General features: G+C 35.1%; 1 protein-coding gene across 1 annotated transcript in view; it reads left to right on the forward strand.

Annotated features, from left to right (window-relative positions):
- The window catches only part of unc-45 (unc-45 myosin chaperone), a 32,182-nt gene that overhangs the window by 676 nt on the left and 13,179 nt on the right, over positions 1-18,327 (forward strand). Inside the window, exons 4-12 of the mRNA XM_071594962.1 lie at positions 26-201; positions 2,547-2,676; positions 6,982-7,112; positions 7,422-7,626; positions 10,391-10,549; positions 11,464-11,641; positions 15,924-16,086; positions 17,258-17,377; positions 17,882-17,991. Of these exons, the coding sequence (XP_071451063.1) occupies positions 26-201; positions 2,547-2,676; positions 6,982-7,112; positions 7,422-7,626; positions 10,391-10,549; positions 11,464-11,641; positions 15,924-16,086; positions 17,258-17,377; positions 17,882-17,991 (1,372 nt within the window). The remainder of the gene's footprint in view (positions 1-25; positions 202-2,546; positions 2,677-6,981; positions 7,113-7,421; positions 7,627-10,390; positions 10,550-11,463; positions 11,642-15,923; positions 16,087-17,257; positions 17,378-17,881; positions 17,992-18,327) is intronic.

An 18,327-nucleotide genomic window follows, 5' to 3' on the forward strand; every position in this document is an offset into this window, starting at 1 on the left:
GTAAATTGACTCTTAATTATTACAGCCTTAAACATCACTCCGAATGATCCAAAAGCTCTCTATCGCCGCTGCCAAGCATATGAATCCTTAGGCCGCTGTGAAGATGCTTATGTTGATGCCAGAGCAGTTCATTCAGTGGACCCAACAAATGCGGCAATTCAACCAGTCCTTACAAGATTGCATGCCCAAGTACAAGAGAAGGTTGGTGCAAGAAGAAACGAATACCTCCCCTCTACCTCTCAAATGCTTACATGGGGAAAAATTTTTTTCTCTTCCCAGTATTTCCTCACGAACGGTTCATGTACTATCCATTTGTTTTGTCATTGGCTTCCTTAAATTCCGAATAGCTCGCTAATCGACTCTCTTGGCCGGGTGACCGCATACTAAATTTGTTTCCAGCGAAAGTTGGCCATTCACCATAGCCTAGGATGGTTATGTATTTCTGGAAGATTGCAACAGGCAAAAGTTCACCTTTCCTGAAATAGAATCTGAAATTCGCTTACCAAGTCCGAATGTGCTGATCAATTGAAAGTTTTTTCACTCTGCTCTAAATCGCATATGGAATTCAAGATGTCAATTTTATGTCGACAAAAATACTTGGTTACCATCTCCGTTTATAAAGTAAATAATTGACTGCAATATGAATTATTTAGTTACTCATTGCAGGGTTTAGTCATCTCAAAAGTCATATCTCCATGAAGGCACTCTCATTAAATCCAAAGCATTCAACGCTAGGGTTTGTTTGTTAAGTCAGGATAGAGCTCACCTGATAATAAGCTCAAAAGCTTGCAAAATTTGATCAGGGTTGGGGAGCCACTCAATTTCCCTGTTCCCCCTGTGGCTCATATGCAAGATCTGGTTAAAAAATCACCGAATTTCGATAAAGCTGTGAATGTCCAAAGGTGTCATCTGGAATTAAATCCATATCATGCCCTTAAAGTGTTGCTCAGCATTCAACCTCTACTGGACTACCATTATAATACAATGCATATATGTTATAACGCAAAGAAAAAATACATGCTGTTGGGAAATTTAGTCCTGATGATTAATGTGGTACTACTCAAATTCTCTATTTGTAAAGTATCTAGATTAATGTGCCTATGTTTGAGAAATGTCGTGCTTTTGAAGCCCTTCCAGATCTGAGGTGGATTTTCAACGAATTCAACAGAATTATTATGAACTCATGTCAACAAAAGACTTAAGTTTGACTTCTGATTGAGCCACAAAATAAGATAAACTTCCTGGGTTAATAAATAATTATTCAGATAGCAAAATTGGGTGTACTTTACTCATGGGCCACCAAAATTAAAACATTTCCACAAAGTTTTATGTTTCATTTAACTGATGTCAGAACATTTTCATTTATTTAGTCATTAAAGTTTATCATTTAAATTGGACAACATTTTCCTTAGTGGATTTTCTGTAGTGTATTGTCTGATTGATTGTTTTGTGTAGAAATTTGACTAATTGAATTTTTTGTTTAATTTTTTAAAGAAAAGTTTAATAATTGGTATCCGTTTTATTTTTTATTTAAACAGTTATACTTAAAGCAATGTGTCTGCAAGGGTGTGTTCTAGGTTTAAGGTTGAGGTAACAGAAGTTTAAACTGTACATCTGACCTCTGTGTTTATTTCAGCTGATTATACTCCATGTAGACTCTTCAATTTCAAATCTTTAGAAAACATTTATCTTTCAAATTCATAGGAAATTGGTGACAAGTGCCTAACATTATCTTTTTTAGGCATGATGTGCCCAGTTTTTCAGTTGGCTGGAAGAATTTTGGAAAGTCAATGTGTTAGCTAATGCTATGCAGTGATTAAACTGTTGAATTGTTACATTGGCTCGTCTGATTGCTGAGTATCCTTGTAGAATAATATTTGAAGATGTTGTTCTTGCATGTATAGTAAGGGTACAGGATTGATAGAAGAAGGACTGAAAGCATTTTAGGGTTCTTCTGGAATTTATGTTCTTTAAAATGAGTAAACTTCTTGTTAGCCATGCCCACCTTGCTTAAATATTTAAAACTATCAGACACATCTTTAAGCCTGTTCCAATGCTCAAAATCATATTTTTGCAAAAAGCTTTTAACCTTTCTTTTACATCCACTGTACCAACAGAAAGGAGTGATTTGTTTTTACTTGAATGTTTATTATTGAAAAAATTTATGGTGAGAACATTTCCCTTGAGGAGGACATATAACTTGAGTGATGCAGTTCACTTCACTTTATTTCTAGCATTGTGGGCATTATTAATTTATTCCTTTTACATTCCTCCTCGTTATTTTTTACGTGAGGTGTAGTTTGTCCAAATTGCATACAGTACAACATTCCTGTATTTGTTTTCATTGACCCATTTTCTTCTGCATACAATTCATGAAACCATTTTCCACTACCCTATCACTCCTTGAGTTATGGCTGGTATACAACACCTTTTGCAGTGCCAACCATTGGAAGTCTGAAAATTATATTTTACTGAGTATTTTAATTATTTAACTTCCCCTTATTATAAATAATTTACATTTTATTCTTTTGATTGAAAACTTGCAGTTACGAATTAATGCGCAAACTGGAAATAAACTGCAGAGTATGACAGACATTGTGTTTGATTTTGCGGCTGATAAGGAAAAGAGAGAAACTGCTGTCAATAACCTGATTGTGCTTGCAAGAGAGAGAGCGGGTGAGTTAAATCATTTCTGTTGTAAATTTGTTACTCTGGTGGCAAAAAAGTTAGATTTAATTCACTTAATAACACTTGACTGGTGCATGATTTTATATGTTTTGCTTCATATCTTTTATACCCATCTCTAACAGTTTATTTCTAGTTTATCTTTGAGCATCATCTTAAATGAAAAAAAACCGCATACTCAGCAGAATCACACATGTGAATTTGTTGCGTATGAAATTTAGTGGTGAAAGAAAAAAGGTTATTAAAATATTGGTTTAAAATAATAAATGCATTCCACTTTAATTCTTCTTGATTCTTATCTTGTGCTCTTAATGAAAACCATCAAAGTTCCCTCTTTTCCAGAAGTCCATTTACATTCTTCTTTATACTTTCCGAATATTTATAATTTCCCTACTTATAGATGTGATAAACCACATCGTGGTACAAAAGGCTGGAAAGTTGAAAATTGGTTTAAGTGATGTTAGAATGGCTGAGCTACATGTTGGTGTAATAGTAAAAGATAGTTTTACCTTTTGTTATTTAATTCATTGTTCGAAAGTTTATATTGTCAAATGATTTTTGGATGTCAGAAAAATGTGTTTGCATTTTATAATATTTTATTTTATTTATTGCTCATCAATTGCAAGAGCTCAGTCAATTTGATATTTCAGGCAATTTTTAATAGAATCTTTTCATATTTAAAAGAAACACAACTACTTGGTTATTCTCAGACAGCAAATTCTCTGTTCTCCTCTGGTCAGCCATTGATCAAAGATCTTTTGTTCTGGTATCATTATACATTTTGTTTGTTCAGGTTCAGCAAGGCAGTTGCAAAAATTCTTGGTCATTCTAAATTCCTTCAACTACCTCATTGAATTGTTGTGTGAAAGAGATGAATGGGTCCCTGTATCTCCTTTACCTAAACATTTCAAGATCTTGCTAATGGAAAACTTGAATTTTCCATCTTTTGGAAGAATATATGCAAGGATAAAATGATCCATTACAATCGTACACATTGCCTTTCATATAAACTAGTTGCATTAAATGCCTTGATCCATCATTCATTCAGCATCCTCATATGAGGATAAAGCATCGAAAAAGAAATCCATATCAAATGAATGGCAGTCAAAAATAGTTATCAAGCTGAGTTGATTGATAAACTATCTGAGGAAACTTACAAAGTTGGCTATCAACAAAATCTGTACACCTAACCCACAAGTTATTTTACTGCCAAATGGTGCTACAATTTTAATTTGTGCGATGTCTCCCAAAAAACTGTAATATATTGCCAAAAGACAATTCAAGTTGTCTTCTGCAATAAGTCTAGCTTGAAGAACCTGATCTTGTGAACTGGAGATAAAATCTCTAATCTGAAAAAAGTGGTTTACATGTATAAATTGATCTGTGAATGTAAAGCTTTGTATATTGGACAAACAGGCAGAGTAAAAATCAAAGAAGAAATTTAAGTACATCAAGCCTGTTTTAAAAACAAAAATGTTTCGTCTCTCTTGGCCAAACATCTCCCTGAAAAAGGATGTGGAAGTAATTTCAAGGCTAGAGTTCATATTTATCACAAGCTAATGGCAGAGGCTAAATCCCTTAAGGTGAAAATTGTCAGTTGTAATCGCTTTTGTATGTTTTCCATTTCCCCCTCTACCTTTTTCTTATTCATCAGCTAAGTGCTCACAAAGGAGAGACTCCCCATCTTGCTTCCTATTCCTCCTTCTGTGCTCCTCTCATTACTGGTTTGGCTCTTCCCCCCTCAGTCCAATTGGGTAGTAGTAGTAGTTTTGAGGGGAGGCGACCGACAGCTGAGGTCATTTGCGCCATATGGGATGGATAGGAAAGGATAAAGGATGGAGAGAAACCCAGCGTCGGCATTAGCCTACTCTTAACGAAAGGCGCCAAGGGGTCCGCAGCTTAACGTCCCATCCGACGGACGGCGTACTCACTCAAAGTGCCCTCCACAAAGCACCTCAAGTAGGGATCGAGATACCTCTGAAAAATATTCAACACCGCCGGGATTTGAACCCGGGCCCTCTGGGTGGGAAGCCAGTACGCTAGCCCCCGCACCATCTCGATCCCCCCCTCAGTCCAAGTACCCTCATTCCCCCTTTCTCCTTTCTTTCCTCTTCCTCCTTTTTCCCCCTTCTGTTGTCGTGTGAATGAACTAATGAGCAAATTGTGTAAACATTAAAATTCCACTTTACATGAGAGTTGATGTACATTAGAAAGTTAAAATATGCAACAGTGTTTAAACAGTGGTTTACAGTGTTTATTAGGACCGAAACCACTGAGAGCCCTAATAGCATTTTCTGCAGTGATTAAAAATGTAACAGCTCCCACGTCAAATATTTTTCCCCTTTGTTGAAATCCAGATGGTTTACACCCAAAATGCGATTTGCAATGTCTTACATACAAGTGTATTTTGTATATTTTTTGCATATTTTAGTACCCTGCAAGCCACCGCTAGGGTTTGTTGCAATGGGTGACTAATTTTTACCCAAATATTTTTACCCCTACCACAGTCGGACAATGTTATTCTGATCCCTTATCATTTGTGGAAAAAAATGACATCTTAAATCTATCTGTTCTACTTTTAATATCTCTAATTTTATTTACATGGTCTCACGCAATGTAGTAGAAGTATTTAGGGCAGGCAACTGACAGCTGAGGTCATTTGCATGATAGGGGATGGATGGGAAAGGATGAAGGGTGGAGAGAAAACCAACGCCAGCATTAGCCTACTCTTTACAAAAGGTGCTAAGGGGTCTGCGGCTTAATGTCCCATCCGACGGACGGCGTACTCACTCAAAGTGCTCTCCAAAAGGCAACTCAAGTAGGGATCGGGATACCCATAAAAGTATCTGCCACCTCCGGGATTCGAACCTGGGTCATCTGGGTGGGAAGCCAGTATGTTATTCACCGCACCATTCCAATCCCCCCTCACCTACACATATTTTCAACATCATTGCTGAAGAGACATCCTTCCATATGCAAGATATTTAATCTGTAATTTAACTTTCACTCCATGAGTGATTCCCAGCCTAGCTCTTCTACTGTGGACACTCACCCGAGTTTATCAAAACCATGTGTTATATATCTAGCTCCTCTAAGCTGCACACGATCCAATTCGGCAATCAATCCATCTTCATTAGGATTCCATATACTAGTAGCATATTCTAAATAAGGTCTAAACAGCGAAATATAACATATTACTCAAATGCTAGTAGGATTATTTCAAGTTACAATATCATATCATATGGCATTAAATGCCAACACATTACACTAGTTGTGCTCAGTTCAAAATAAAAAAAATTACCTTTTGCGATGTCATGTCAGATGAATTATTCCAGCAGACATGTCCACCTCTGAAGCTACCAGCCGGAGAAAGAGAGCAGAGGAGGGTTGCCCCATTGAATGTGCAGGCCGCTATAGTCGCCTCTGGTATGCAACATGGGGTTCATGTTGGTGGAATGGACATGAAAACTTAACAGCTTCACCACTTCAAATAGTTATGCACATATTCTTGCAGTAAAATAAACTAATTGAACAGCGTTATCATACTAGGCCCATCACTAAGTTGCAAATAACAGTTGAGTGTCTCTGTTATCATTTCGAGCTCTTGATTGAGATTCTCGAGGCTTTCTTATGCCCATGATGTCTAAAATTCATCTCATAGGTACGAATAGTTGGTCGGCTATATGATCGTGTCTCCAGAGCATAAGGAAATAGGTTTGAGTACTGTGAAAGGTAACAAAGTAAAAATGGGTTGCATTGAATTGCTAAAATTTTAAACCGGCAGAATAAATGAATGAGGGAGGTGTGGAGGGAAGGTACTGGAGTTTGTGGCAATTGGGAGGATGATGGATAAGTGGGCAAGAGGGAGGAATAGAGTTGGTTTGATAGACACAAATAAAAGTGGTAGAAGGTTTGAAGAAATGAAGAAGATTATATGGTAGGGCATATGAGTTTAGGCTAGAAGGAACTCACCAAATATAAGTAAATCTTTTCTTTTAACTCACAGCTGAGTTGGTCTTGACTATAAATTCTTCTTTTCAGGAGCAATTCATTGTTTCTCCCACAATTAGTAGTTCACTGTCAGCAGTGGTAAAAGCAATTTGGCATCTAGGGAATTTTTGTGGGAAGGGTCAACAACTTTCTACCTTCATATAATTCTGTCCCTTTATGTGTGCCCACTACAAATTCAATTTCTCTATAATAAGCACATGTTATTTATCAAGTTTGTAGGTACATGTGAGTCCCTCATTATCAAGAGATTATCAATGAATTTTGTTTAATTTTTTTTATTTTAAGGATCGGACATGATGCTGAAGACAGGTGTTGTTACAAAAATACAGAGATTGATCAAAGTAGAGAAAAATGATGAGATTGTTGTTGGATGTATTCGTGCTATTGGAGAATTGTGCAAACACAACCCAGTTCAGGTGAGTTGATAGCCATTTGAGGAGATTGTTTTTTAATGCATGCATGGAATATATCCATTGGGAGGATGTACTGTTATCATATAGGTGCCACATTCAAGTATGTTGGGAATATCTTGCAAATATCCTTTTTTTTAACCTCTTCTTCATTTACTACGTATTATCTCCTTCCAAATGGGTGCTTTGTTGAGATCATTTTCTTAGAATTTAATTGCTTTGGGAAGTTGCATAATCTTTGGAAGAATTGTGTGTATTTATTTGTTAGTTGTGGTTGCCTGTCTATTTTGTGATTGTGAATTCTTTTCTATTTAGACATCAAAAGTTATCCATGAAATTGGTATTCCATGGCTTGTGGACCTGTGTGTTGGAGGTATTGGGCAAGGATTAGGCAAACATGAACGACGTATTAATGCATGCCAGCATTGCCTTCAAATTATCCTAGACTCTTTCAGTGGCCTTAAAATAGCTGTATCAGGAGGAAAGAATGAGAAAAAACCTGATGCCAAGCTCATTGAAGGTTTGTTATTGCATGTAATATTGTTGTGATATCTATTTTTTTACTATCTATATACCTAACAAATATGTTGAAATTAAATTTTTTCACATATGGCATGTCTTAACCCTCTTAGTGCGGCGGGGATTTCAGGGGTACTAGTGAGAAGTGCGAAGGGTAATTTAAGAAAATGTATCACCTTAGAAAAAAAAACATTATGAAGTTATTTGTTTAGATATCCATATGCAGTTTTTTTATTTTAAAATATAATATTGTAGTTAATAATGATGTAATACATTTACATTATCTGAAAAATAAATGTAATTACTACAGTATCATAAATTTGAAGAATATTTTTTTAGCAATTATATTTCGATTTTTAGACACAAAACTAATATTTTTTTAAAAACATTTTTCAATTAAACTACGATATTTAAATATAATAAAGAATCAAAAAGACATGCAGAAAATATTATAAATAAATAAAGAAAATCCAGTGAATTGCAAATTTTTTTGTCAGCCTCTTCATAGTTCGATTTTGTTGAAAAGGCTGATCTCACTGAGTCAAATTGGGACTTTTCCCCTTTCCTTGAGACTGCGGCAATGTGCTTACAATCTAAAGGCAGAAAAAAACTAGGTTCTAACTCACAGAGAACTGCTGACAATGTAATCCATTACACAGGGCGCAATTGATTAGATAGGATGGACGGCAAGAGAAACCAAAATGATTACAAAGCAATGTTCTCATTTCCATCGTCTCAACAAAGTCTGAATAAGCAGCTATATATCAACACCACGACACCACAACACATTCAAGAGATTACAGATGAAAACAGATAAGTAGCCTTTCAGTGGCTTTTCATAGTGGAAAGACCACTCCGAAAAAAAACGAGCAAACAATTAGGCTGAGCTTCCCGACCTGTACAAAACTGAACGAAAAATTATAGTAAGATTAATACTTTTTGAAAAATATTTAAAATTGCTAATAAAAAATTAAAAAATTACTAACGTAATTCTATGGAATTCAACCTATCGATAGCACAAAAACCATAAATTAATAAATAAAAAACCATAAGTTACAACGATTTAAACAATAGCCTACGCAAGAGCCGATATATCGGCCCGCCGCACTTTTCGCCAGGAATACGAAAGCCGATATATCGGCCCGCCGCACTAAGAGGGTTAAAGAGCTGTTTATAGCATCTTAATCATTATGAAATTTATTTATTTTTCCAGATTATTTGTGAGTCACAGATTTTTTTAGTTTTTAGAACTTGTCATGAAAAACCTTGGTCATGCAGAATCAATGAATGTAAAATGTAAACTGGTACTAACTGGCATTAATGAGATAGCATGAATGTACTCAGCATGCAGTAATAAATAGTGATGTGGGAATTTTGATAGATACTAGTCGCTGTTGTCTGGAGTGATGCTGCTTCTTATTTTGTTTAGCTTTATGAATCAGTGATTAATTCAGGTTTAAATGAATGATTTGGATCGAAATCTTTGGCACTAATTGGGTTTTATGGTTAAATTTTGTAGTAAAAACTTATCAAAGCATTTTCTCTCTCCAACTCCTTGTTTCTGCTCTGCAGGGTTGCCTTTTGGTAGTGAAAGTGGGTTTGGCATCCCTTGGGTGTCCTCACTGTGAGCCTGATCTCTGATGGGTGGTTAGAGGGTATGGGGCAGAGGGTTGATGGTTCAGAGCTAAAGGGAAACTTCTACCAGGGTGAACTTAAATGTTAACTCCAAATTCATTTAAACAGGGTCAGATTTATTGCTCAAATGTATTTTTATTGGACTCTGTTGTCTTGACTTCAGTACCACATTGGTTTTGTGGATTGTGTGGTCCACTGAAGGCCCTAGTCTTGTGGGAGTCATAGAGCACTGAGTGATAGGCTTCATCCAAGGGCTTGGGGATGAGGAGGGAATCCTAATAAATGGAGGAGTGCTTACCACTCTGCTCCAGCGAGGTTCTCGGAATTGGGTGCTTCCCTTCTGGTCTTTGCTTGCCCATGGGCACATGCATGGATTTTGTAGGGTTGTATTTGACTCTCACTCACCCCATTATAGGCGCTCCAAGGCATCTAGTGGGAGGGAAGGCATTGCCCTTCAGTCGGCTTAGTAGCCCTGTCAATAGAAAACCCCTAGTGGGCAGAGGACCTGCATTCTTATATGAGTGGAGAATATCTCTCCATGCATCCAGGGCTCAGGGGATTGAGGCAAAGGACAGTTTATGTTCAGTTTCCTTTTGTTGATCAGTCAATGTAAATTATTTCCGTGGGTACTTCCAATGATTTAAAAAATTGTGAATACCAATTTTAGTTTCATAAAAAATGTGTGCTTCTCTAATTTTTTTAAAAACTAAAAGTGATCATTTATAAACAGGCAGATGAATTTAATTTGCCTGGTATTTTTCGTGAAATCTTTTGATTTTTATTTTTTAGTGAGCTTTTTTTCTTAAACTATTTAATTATACATTTATTGGTGGGTTTCGTGGTGACAATTTTGGAATGAATGAACAGTATTACCTTTATTTTGTTATGTTTAAAGTCTGCCAAAAACCTTTAAGTATTTTATGTTATCCAGTGTCTGGTAATTAAAAGAACTGCAGGAAATGCCACAAGAGTTACATTAATAAAGTCAACCTCTGATGGGCATTGTGAAAATTTTACATTGTGAAATTCCTGCATTTGGTTGGTAATTCAGTTATGCCCATAATCATTTTAAAATATTGTTATTTAAAGATCATGCAAAGTTACTGACTTTTTTAATTTTATTAATACAGAGTACAAGAAGGAGATAGATACCCTTTTAATGTGCATCTCAATGGCAACAACTGCACGTTTAGCCAGTGGAGATGGCCGAGATGCATTAATTCTTCTTCTAACTCAGAATGTGCATTATAGTGTCCTTGACTGGGGGCTTCAACTAGTACGTAATGGAGGTTGGTATTGTGTCATAAAATTCATCTTACACGTAATTCTGTTAGTTGCTCCAATCATATGTTTATGATTTGTGCCTTTATTTGTAATGCATATTTATTTATATCATCTTATATTATTTTCAAACAGAACTATTTAATGTAAATGCAAGGTATAATCAATTTCAAAGTCCCAATGGAAATGTGTTCAATTTTTGTAAACAGTAGGGATTTTTGTAACTACATGGCTATTATAAAAATATACTGTGAGAAAGCTATGGAAATTTTCGTCCAAAAATCTCTCCAAAGCCATGCGATGAACGTGTACATTTTTCATGATTTTTGTATGTAATGGAGAGTGCTCTCATGAGAGCCATTAATGGAAGAATAATTCTTGCTAAGCTTTTCTATTTTGAATATTTAATTGAAGGGTCACCAAATACCTAAAAAGATAACTTGTTTAAATGAAATTTTTGCAATTACAATCTGGCAAGTGTTATTCAAATGTTCATGGTTTCATTTTATACTGTATCTTTGGGAAGTAATAAGTCTATGTTATCTATAGATTTGCTGTGTATGATTTTTAATAACATGGGCATAATCCAATGCCTTAAATTTTGATAGCATTTTACCTTTGAGGAGGTTATAAATGAGGAACTAATTGTGCTTAAAAGAGAGGTTTTTAATTATCAGCTCTTAAAAATAATGTCAGTCATATTTTGAGTTCATACTTTGATGTAAATTTTGATTGAGTACCTTCAAATTCACCTGAGGTGGTCTGCTATCTTTGTCGATAAACCCAGTATTGAGAAGGCGTATTCACTGTGAAAGACCTAAAGGGGATACGTGGCAAAGGATGCGATAAAAAGAATTTTTTAATTTCATTCTGAACAATGCAGGAAAACATAATATATCAAATGTTATCTTGTCTATATTAGGATTGCAACGCTTACTAGAAGTATCAAGTGAGCTGGAAGAATACACATATGAATCTAAGATGGAAGTGACACCCTCAACAAAGGCATTGGTTGCTGCATGCTTGTCTCGCATTTATGAAAGCATGTATTATGATGCTGCACGAGAAGAATACCTAAAGGCAGTAGAAAGCTTTATTACGTAAGTCAGAGCATGATAAGATGAACTCATTATAATAGTTTCAAATACCCAAGGTAATGTGTCCAGGAGCCACTTAAGATAATAAAAAAATGATAATATAAATGTTTGATTTACACAATCAAATAGTGATAAAAATTTGTGTCAATAGCTTGCCACTGTATGTCATTTTTATGCATAAATAGCAATTAAAATGAAATATTCATAGACAACATCAATATTGCTTCTTTCTCTAACAAAATATTTCATTGTCTTGAGGCAGTTCTATCCTCTGACATTTGCTTTCAAATTCGTATCTTAACTTACCTCAGTTGAACTGGCTTGGTGTAGACATAGTAAAAGTAACTAATGTATGCACAAACTGGTAAGTCCACCTCAAATAGTTCAGAACCTTGGAAAATCATGATTTCGGTAATAAAGACTACTGTAATGCATTTCAAAGTTGAGATGATATTGGGTAGTATACCATTTAAGTAAGTTTTTGGTTCGACACTGACTGAGCATTGATGCATTTCTTAGCATCTCCTGACAAAACACAATCTGACACCTTAAACTACAATTAACTCTTCCCCAATACTTCATACTTCCTTCGTCCCTTCATTCCATCTTACATTCTGATTCTATTCCTGCCTTTTACTTCCTCGCCTTACTTCTCCCCTTTATCACAGTCTTAAGCATCTTGTCACCAATCAAAATGCTCTGCATCTACCATGTCTCCTTTAGATCTCTGCCCACCATGTCTTGTACTCCTTCATTTGATTTTTTTTCTTTACAACTCCTTTTATTCTTCTCTGTACTTGCATTGCTAAAGGTTGCAATCTATGTTTATAATTTTACTTCATCAACCATGTTGCCAACTCAAACAAAACCACATATCATGTAAAAGTTTTCATTAATCTTTTCTTAGCTTCCTTACTCTATCTCCATGCCATCGATTCCTTCCTCCTTGAGAAAGCTTCTTTGCCTCTTCGGTTTGCCTTCTTATGTCCCTACTACTTTGACCATTTCGGTCCAGAACTCTACCATTTGACACTCTAACCTGAACAGTCTGTTATACGAGGGTCATCCGGAAAGTAGTACCCGTTCGTGCCGCATGAAGTGCTGACGACGCGAGTAGCCGCTGGACGAGGTCAGATAGCTTCAGTGGCTTGTCTGCCTTCTCTGAGCCAAGTTGCGTGACGCTAGCATTGCCTGTGTTGTTTCTGTGATTGTTTACAATGTTTAAAAAAATTGAGAACGCCGCCAGTTGTGAAGTGAGGGCAGTGATTAAATTCCTCAATGCAAGAAACGTTCGCCCATGTGATATTCATCGCCAATTAAAGGAGGTGTATGGAGACAATGTAATGGACGAGTCGTCTGTTCGGCGGTGGTGTCGCAACTTCAACATGGGGAGGGGGAACACACACGACGATGAGCGTTCGGGGAGACCGTCTGTCATTACAGACCAACTGGTGAGCTCAGTTGACGAATTCGTGAGGAACGATCGGCGCGTCACAATTGATGACATCTGTGAGCATTTTCCCAATGTTTCTCGAACAATTGTTCATGAAATTGTTAAACACCATCTGCATTATGCAAAAATTTGTGCAAGATGGGTCCCTCGCGTATCTCAATGAGCTGGCGGCGAAGGACTATGCAGCAGGAATACAGAAACTTGTCACACGTTATGACAAATGCCTTAATTTGCTTGGAGATTATGTTGAGAAGTAGTTTAAAGTATCCTCTTTCAAATAAAATTTTTTATGTTTGTTAATATTTACTTTTGTGTCTTTAATTCACGAACGGGTACTACTTTCCGGATGACCCTCGTATGTATGTACAGGTTATGGATAAGTCATCTATCCCTGCAATCTACTCTTATTTTCTGCAATGCATTAATTTATTCTATGTAATTTGGTCTATCAAAAGCCTTCTGAAAACTTACAAAACAAGCACATTCTGATTGAATTCTGTGGTCCTCTATTACTGCTTTTGCATCATGTGTACCCTTCCTTCCTGAACCCAAACTCATCAACTACAAGTAATCATTTTCGTTCCTTATAATCCTCTTATTGATGATTCAATTAAACTGCATATGAAATCAAACACATTGTTTTACAGTCCTCATGCTGTCTTTCCATTTCATTGGATTGGAACTGGCTCTGTTCTGACAAAATCTTGTAGCCAAATTGTTCCTTCATTAATGTTACAAATTAGTCAATAAAAACTCGTCTTTCCATGTTTTCGTAAACCCATAAGTAGTTCTTCAGGAATGTGATCAATCCCCATGGCCTTATTTTATTTCAATTCTTTTGATGCCTTCTCTATCTAACAATCAAGTGTGTCTGCACCTAATCCATCCCCATCTACAGAATATTCAATGTTTAAGCTTTACCATATAGCTCTTTACCATTTATATTCGATATGTTTTCTTTATAGCTGTTTGATTTTTCTTGATTCAATAAATGATTTTCCAGATGTATCTTTGGTAGTGAGCCTGAATTTTCCCTTCTTACTTACTGTAGAGCATTCAAATGCATTTGCCCTTATTTTGTGAACTTTCCATATCCTTGATTTGCCCCTTGAAGCATGCTTCTCTTACCTTCTTAGTTTCCCCATCTCAGTTTATTTTGTATCTCTTTGTATTTTCTTCTACTTAATTCAGTGTCTACATTCCTATATATTGATATATTCATCCATTACATGCCATTACTCATGTATTGCGTAACATAGCTCTTGTGATATCCATTTGTAATTGTAACTTACAATAAAAATAGTTAAAATTATTTTTCATGTCAGCATGAGTTTACCCATTTAATTAAAGGTAAATTTGATGCATGTATTGCTAAGAGGATAAAAGTTAAGATGCCTAACAGAAAAGCCTCTGTATTCTGTTTTATTTTCTGTTATTCTCTTCCCTACTTTTCTTAATTAAGTATGATATATTTAACGTTAATTTCATTATATAATCTGTCCATTAATATACCTTGATCTGTTTTTATGACCAGATTTAATTCCATCGAATCAGAACTCTGCAGCAAATTTTGAATTGTGTTGACCATGGAAAATATAGTTTAAAATTAGCCACACTTATTACGTTGGCATAACAATAGCTTCATCATTGTTTCTTACTGCAGAGGAATATCTTGAATCTGGACTAACTTGAATATAGATAATTTGAATTGACTAATGGTCCACGGTGCCCTGTTTACTTTTTATTATTAATTGATGAAATTTTCTCATTTTAGAGTGCACCGTACTTTTTTGAAATGTGCATATGATGTAGTAATCATTAGAATTATAATTGTTAAGTGAGAACCCTTGTTTGACATCCTATTTAGTTTTGACATAATTCAAGTGGTGACATTTGTATGGATTGAACTCAGCTTAATTGACTCTCCTTACTTTGGAGTAATCAATGTCTCTTGTATGAAGAGCACAAACTGTCAAGCATCTTCTGAGCCATTCAAGTATATCTCTGTAGTTTGTTTTTAATAGGAAGAAATAGATATCATGACCAAGTGCATTATGTTGCATTTTAGGGCATATAAATGAATTGACATGTACACATTCTTTGCTCTCAAATAAAAAGTTGAAAAGAGGAGTTAATTTGTTCTCAGACTATCCCGTAATTTAAAATTGAAGCAGAAGAAAGTTTGAAATGAGTAAGTGTCTTTTGTCTAGGCATGGGATTCCGTAAAACAAATTAAAACCATATCATTCAAGTTATTAATTGTGATATTTAATTGACTGTAGAAGTTTCTATTAAAACATTAATTACGTATTTCCATAAGAATTGAGGATCAACCTTAGTCCTTGGATAAGGTCATTGTGTAAGCATTATATCACGGCATCACAATGTTCAATACTACTTGAACCCGAATGCATGTCATGTAATTTAAAAATAAGAGTGGTCCAGTTTCGAAATCTTATGGTTTTTTGTTCTTTTTAGTTTGGATAAATTGAAATATATTTACAGTAAAATTCAAAGTCATGTTTTGGTCACAGTTTTATTGATGAGTACATTCAAACTTTTCTTGTTCCGCATTGTTTTGGAAATCTTTGATTGTCTTCATACTTCATGGCACTGCTTGCCATTATGAGCATATTCTGTCTAAAAATCTTCTTGAATTTTGCAAAATATTTCAAAACCAACCTTTGCCGTCCTGCTGAAAGCATATCAAGCTCTGACCAGTTGAAACTTATGGCCACATCCATCCCTATCAGGAATTCGGAAATAGATGCACAGAGTCATCTGCAGGCATTATTGCTTCACAAATGTTTACTTATGTTTTTTTCTTTCAAGGGATAAACTAAGGAGTCCAGATTTGGAATCCAAAGTGCGGGTGACTGTAGCTCTCACTTCACTTTTACTTGGTCCTCTAGAAGTTGGCAACACAATACTTGCACGTGAAGGAGTGATTGAGATGATTCTTGTGATGGCCAATTCTGATGATCTTCTGCAGCAGGTGAGAATTCTCTAGCACATATTTGATGGATTCATAATTTCACATTTTTGGTAACATCACTGTCAGCTCTTGATTTCCCATGGCAATAAAATCCATGCATTATTCTTTGTTCGATATTTTCAGTTGTATTTGTAATTTTGCAAAATATTTTATTTTTTTGTAAGTTATAAAAAGTGGGCACTTCGGAGCATACTTGCCGTTACAATTATGTTTCTGAACAATCATTTTGTAATAGTCATTGATTACATGTTACAAGTACAACAGAAACATAGTGATTGGACACAAAAGTGATTTAACCGAATCATCTGAAATTAAGATGGTCATAAATTGAGATTGTGTTCTGATTATTAGCATAGCATAAATAAGAATTGTTTCAAGTAATAATTTTGTACACAAATGTGAGACTTGGACTGCTCATCTTTATAATTGCACTTACTCATTCTTAACACATTGATTTCACTTCCATATTCCTTTCCAAAAGGACAACTCCATTCTTATTCAGGATGATTTTCTGCACTTATATTAACTGATAAAACATTACCCTAAGAACTACCTGTAAAGTTAGCTTTTTTACAAAAACATTGATTTGTTAGAGAAAATTGCATAGCAGCACTGGGTTGAAAAATGCTATTAAAATTAGAAACTTAAGAAAATTTAACTCGGGCAAATATTTTTAAGTAAAAGATAATGACACAAGGTATGTGGAAGCATTAGCCTGTAATTTTAAATATGCTGATGTTGATTATCAAAGCATTCTCCAAAATGTGTGATAGACATCTTCCAAAAAAGCTGATTTACCTAAGATTGGGCAGTGATAGAATGATGTCATTCTCCATGCTGCTAGCATATTGATGCATTAATTTATTCACTTTTCCTGGCTTATGTTTTAATGTGTTTTGTTCATTTGATTTAGTTAGTCTGTGTTTTGAATGGGTGTTGTTGGGTGATATAGGGTCAGAACACAAAATTATTGAAGGAAAGCAAAGGTTTAAATTTTTTAATGTGAATTAACTGTGATTTATCTGTTTTACACCAAAGGTAACCTGGGATCCATGATTTGTTCAGTCCGACTGTGATATCTGCTTGTGTGTCTTCAACTCAATGCACTCCAGTGACACATGCATCTTTTTTCTATGAAATTAATGGCAATAGCTAATCATTTTTTTTACAGAAAGTGGCTTGTGAATGCATTATTGCTGGAGCTTCCAAAAAAGACAAGGTGAAAACAATCATAGATCAAGGAGTGCACATTCTCAAGAAACTGTATCAGTCAAAAGATGATAGTATAAGGGTGAGTTTATACTTCTGTATCATTTCTTATGTTTGCTGAATCTCCAAAATAAGGGAATTCGGGCCCAAGTTATTAATACTTTAGATGTTACCACCTGTCCGAGTAATTAATATACCTGTTTTGGTTCATTTTTACTTAAGTTGAGAATCATGCCTTCACCATCTGCAATTTGAAAAATAGCCATTTTAAGTATTACATATTAATTTTAGTTGAATTTACTCTTTATCATCTATTTAAATTAACTTGGCTTACTTAGACTTAGATATTTATATTCATTTATTAATTTGAGTATTATAATATCACAAGGTGAAATATACCCTCACCTATCAAACTAACCTTTGGGTTGATTAACCTTGTATTTGTTTGGTAAATGTAATAGTAAGAGCAATGTTCAAAACAAGATAGTTGAAATTGATTTTAATATTGTTGGTCATTGGATAAAATTCTATTTTACATGCTAAAATCTTTAGATTTATGATCACTCATGCTCTATTTTTATGTTAGGTTCGAGCTCTTGTGGGTCTTTGTAAACTTGGCAGTAGTGGTGGAACAGATGCATCAATAAGACCTTTCGCAGAAGGGTCCAACAATAAGCTTGCTGAGGCATGCAGAAGGTAAATCATTTAAGATATTTCTAGATTCTTAATTGTTTAAAAAAAATATTTTGAACTGTAGTGCTGATTGAAAATAACATGCATTCTATAAGCTTCATTATTTTATGGAGCCAAATTGAAGTATCCTATTAAATTTTAAGAAAAACATGGGTTTGGGATTGATTGAATCCTTTCTCAGCATTTTGACATCTCACATTATAATTGTGTCGGTTTCATTCATGCCGTTGAAAGAGCAGCTGAATGAGTTTGCTGGAATTAATAGGGAAACTAAACTCCCATGGATTTGATTTTCCAGATCTTATTACCTTTCCTTTATTTCTACTTCCAAACTTGAAT

The sequence above is a fragment of the Hetaerina americana genome, unplaced genomic scaffold, assembly GCF_022747635.1.
Source record: "Hetaerina americana unplaced genomic scaffold, ioHetAmer1.1.p SCAF_7, whole genome shotgun sequence".
NCBI lineage: Eukaryota > Metazoa > Arthropoda > Insecta > Odonata > Calopterygidae > Hetaerina > Hetaerina americana.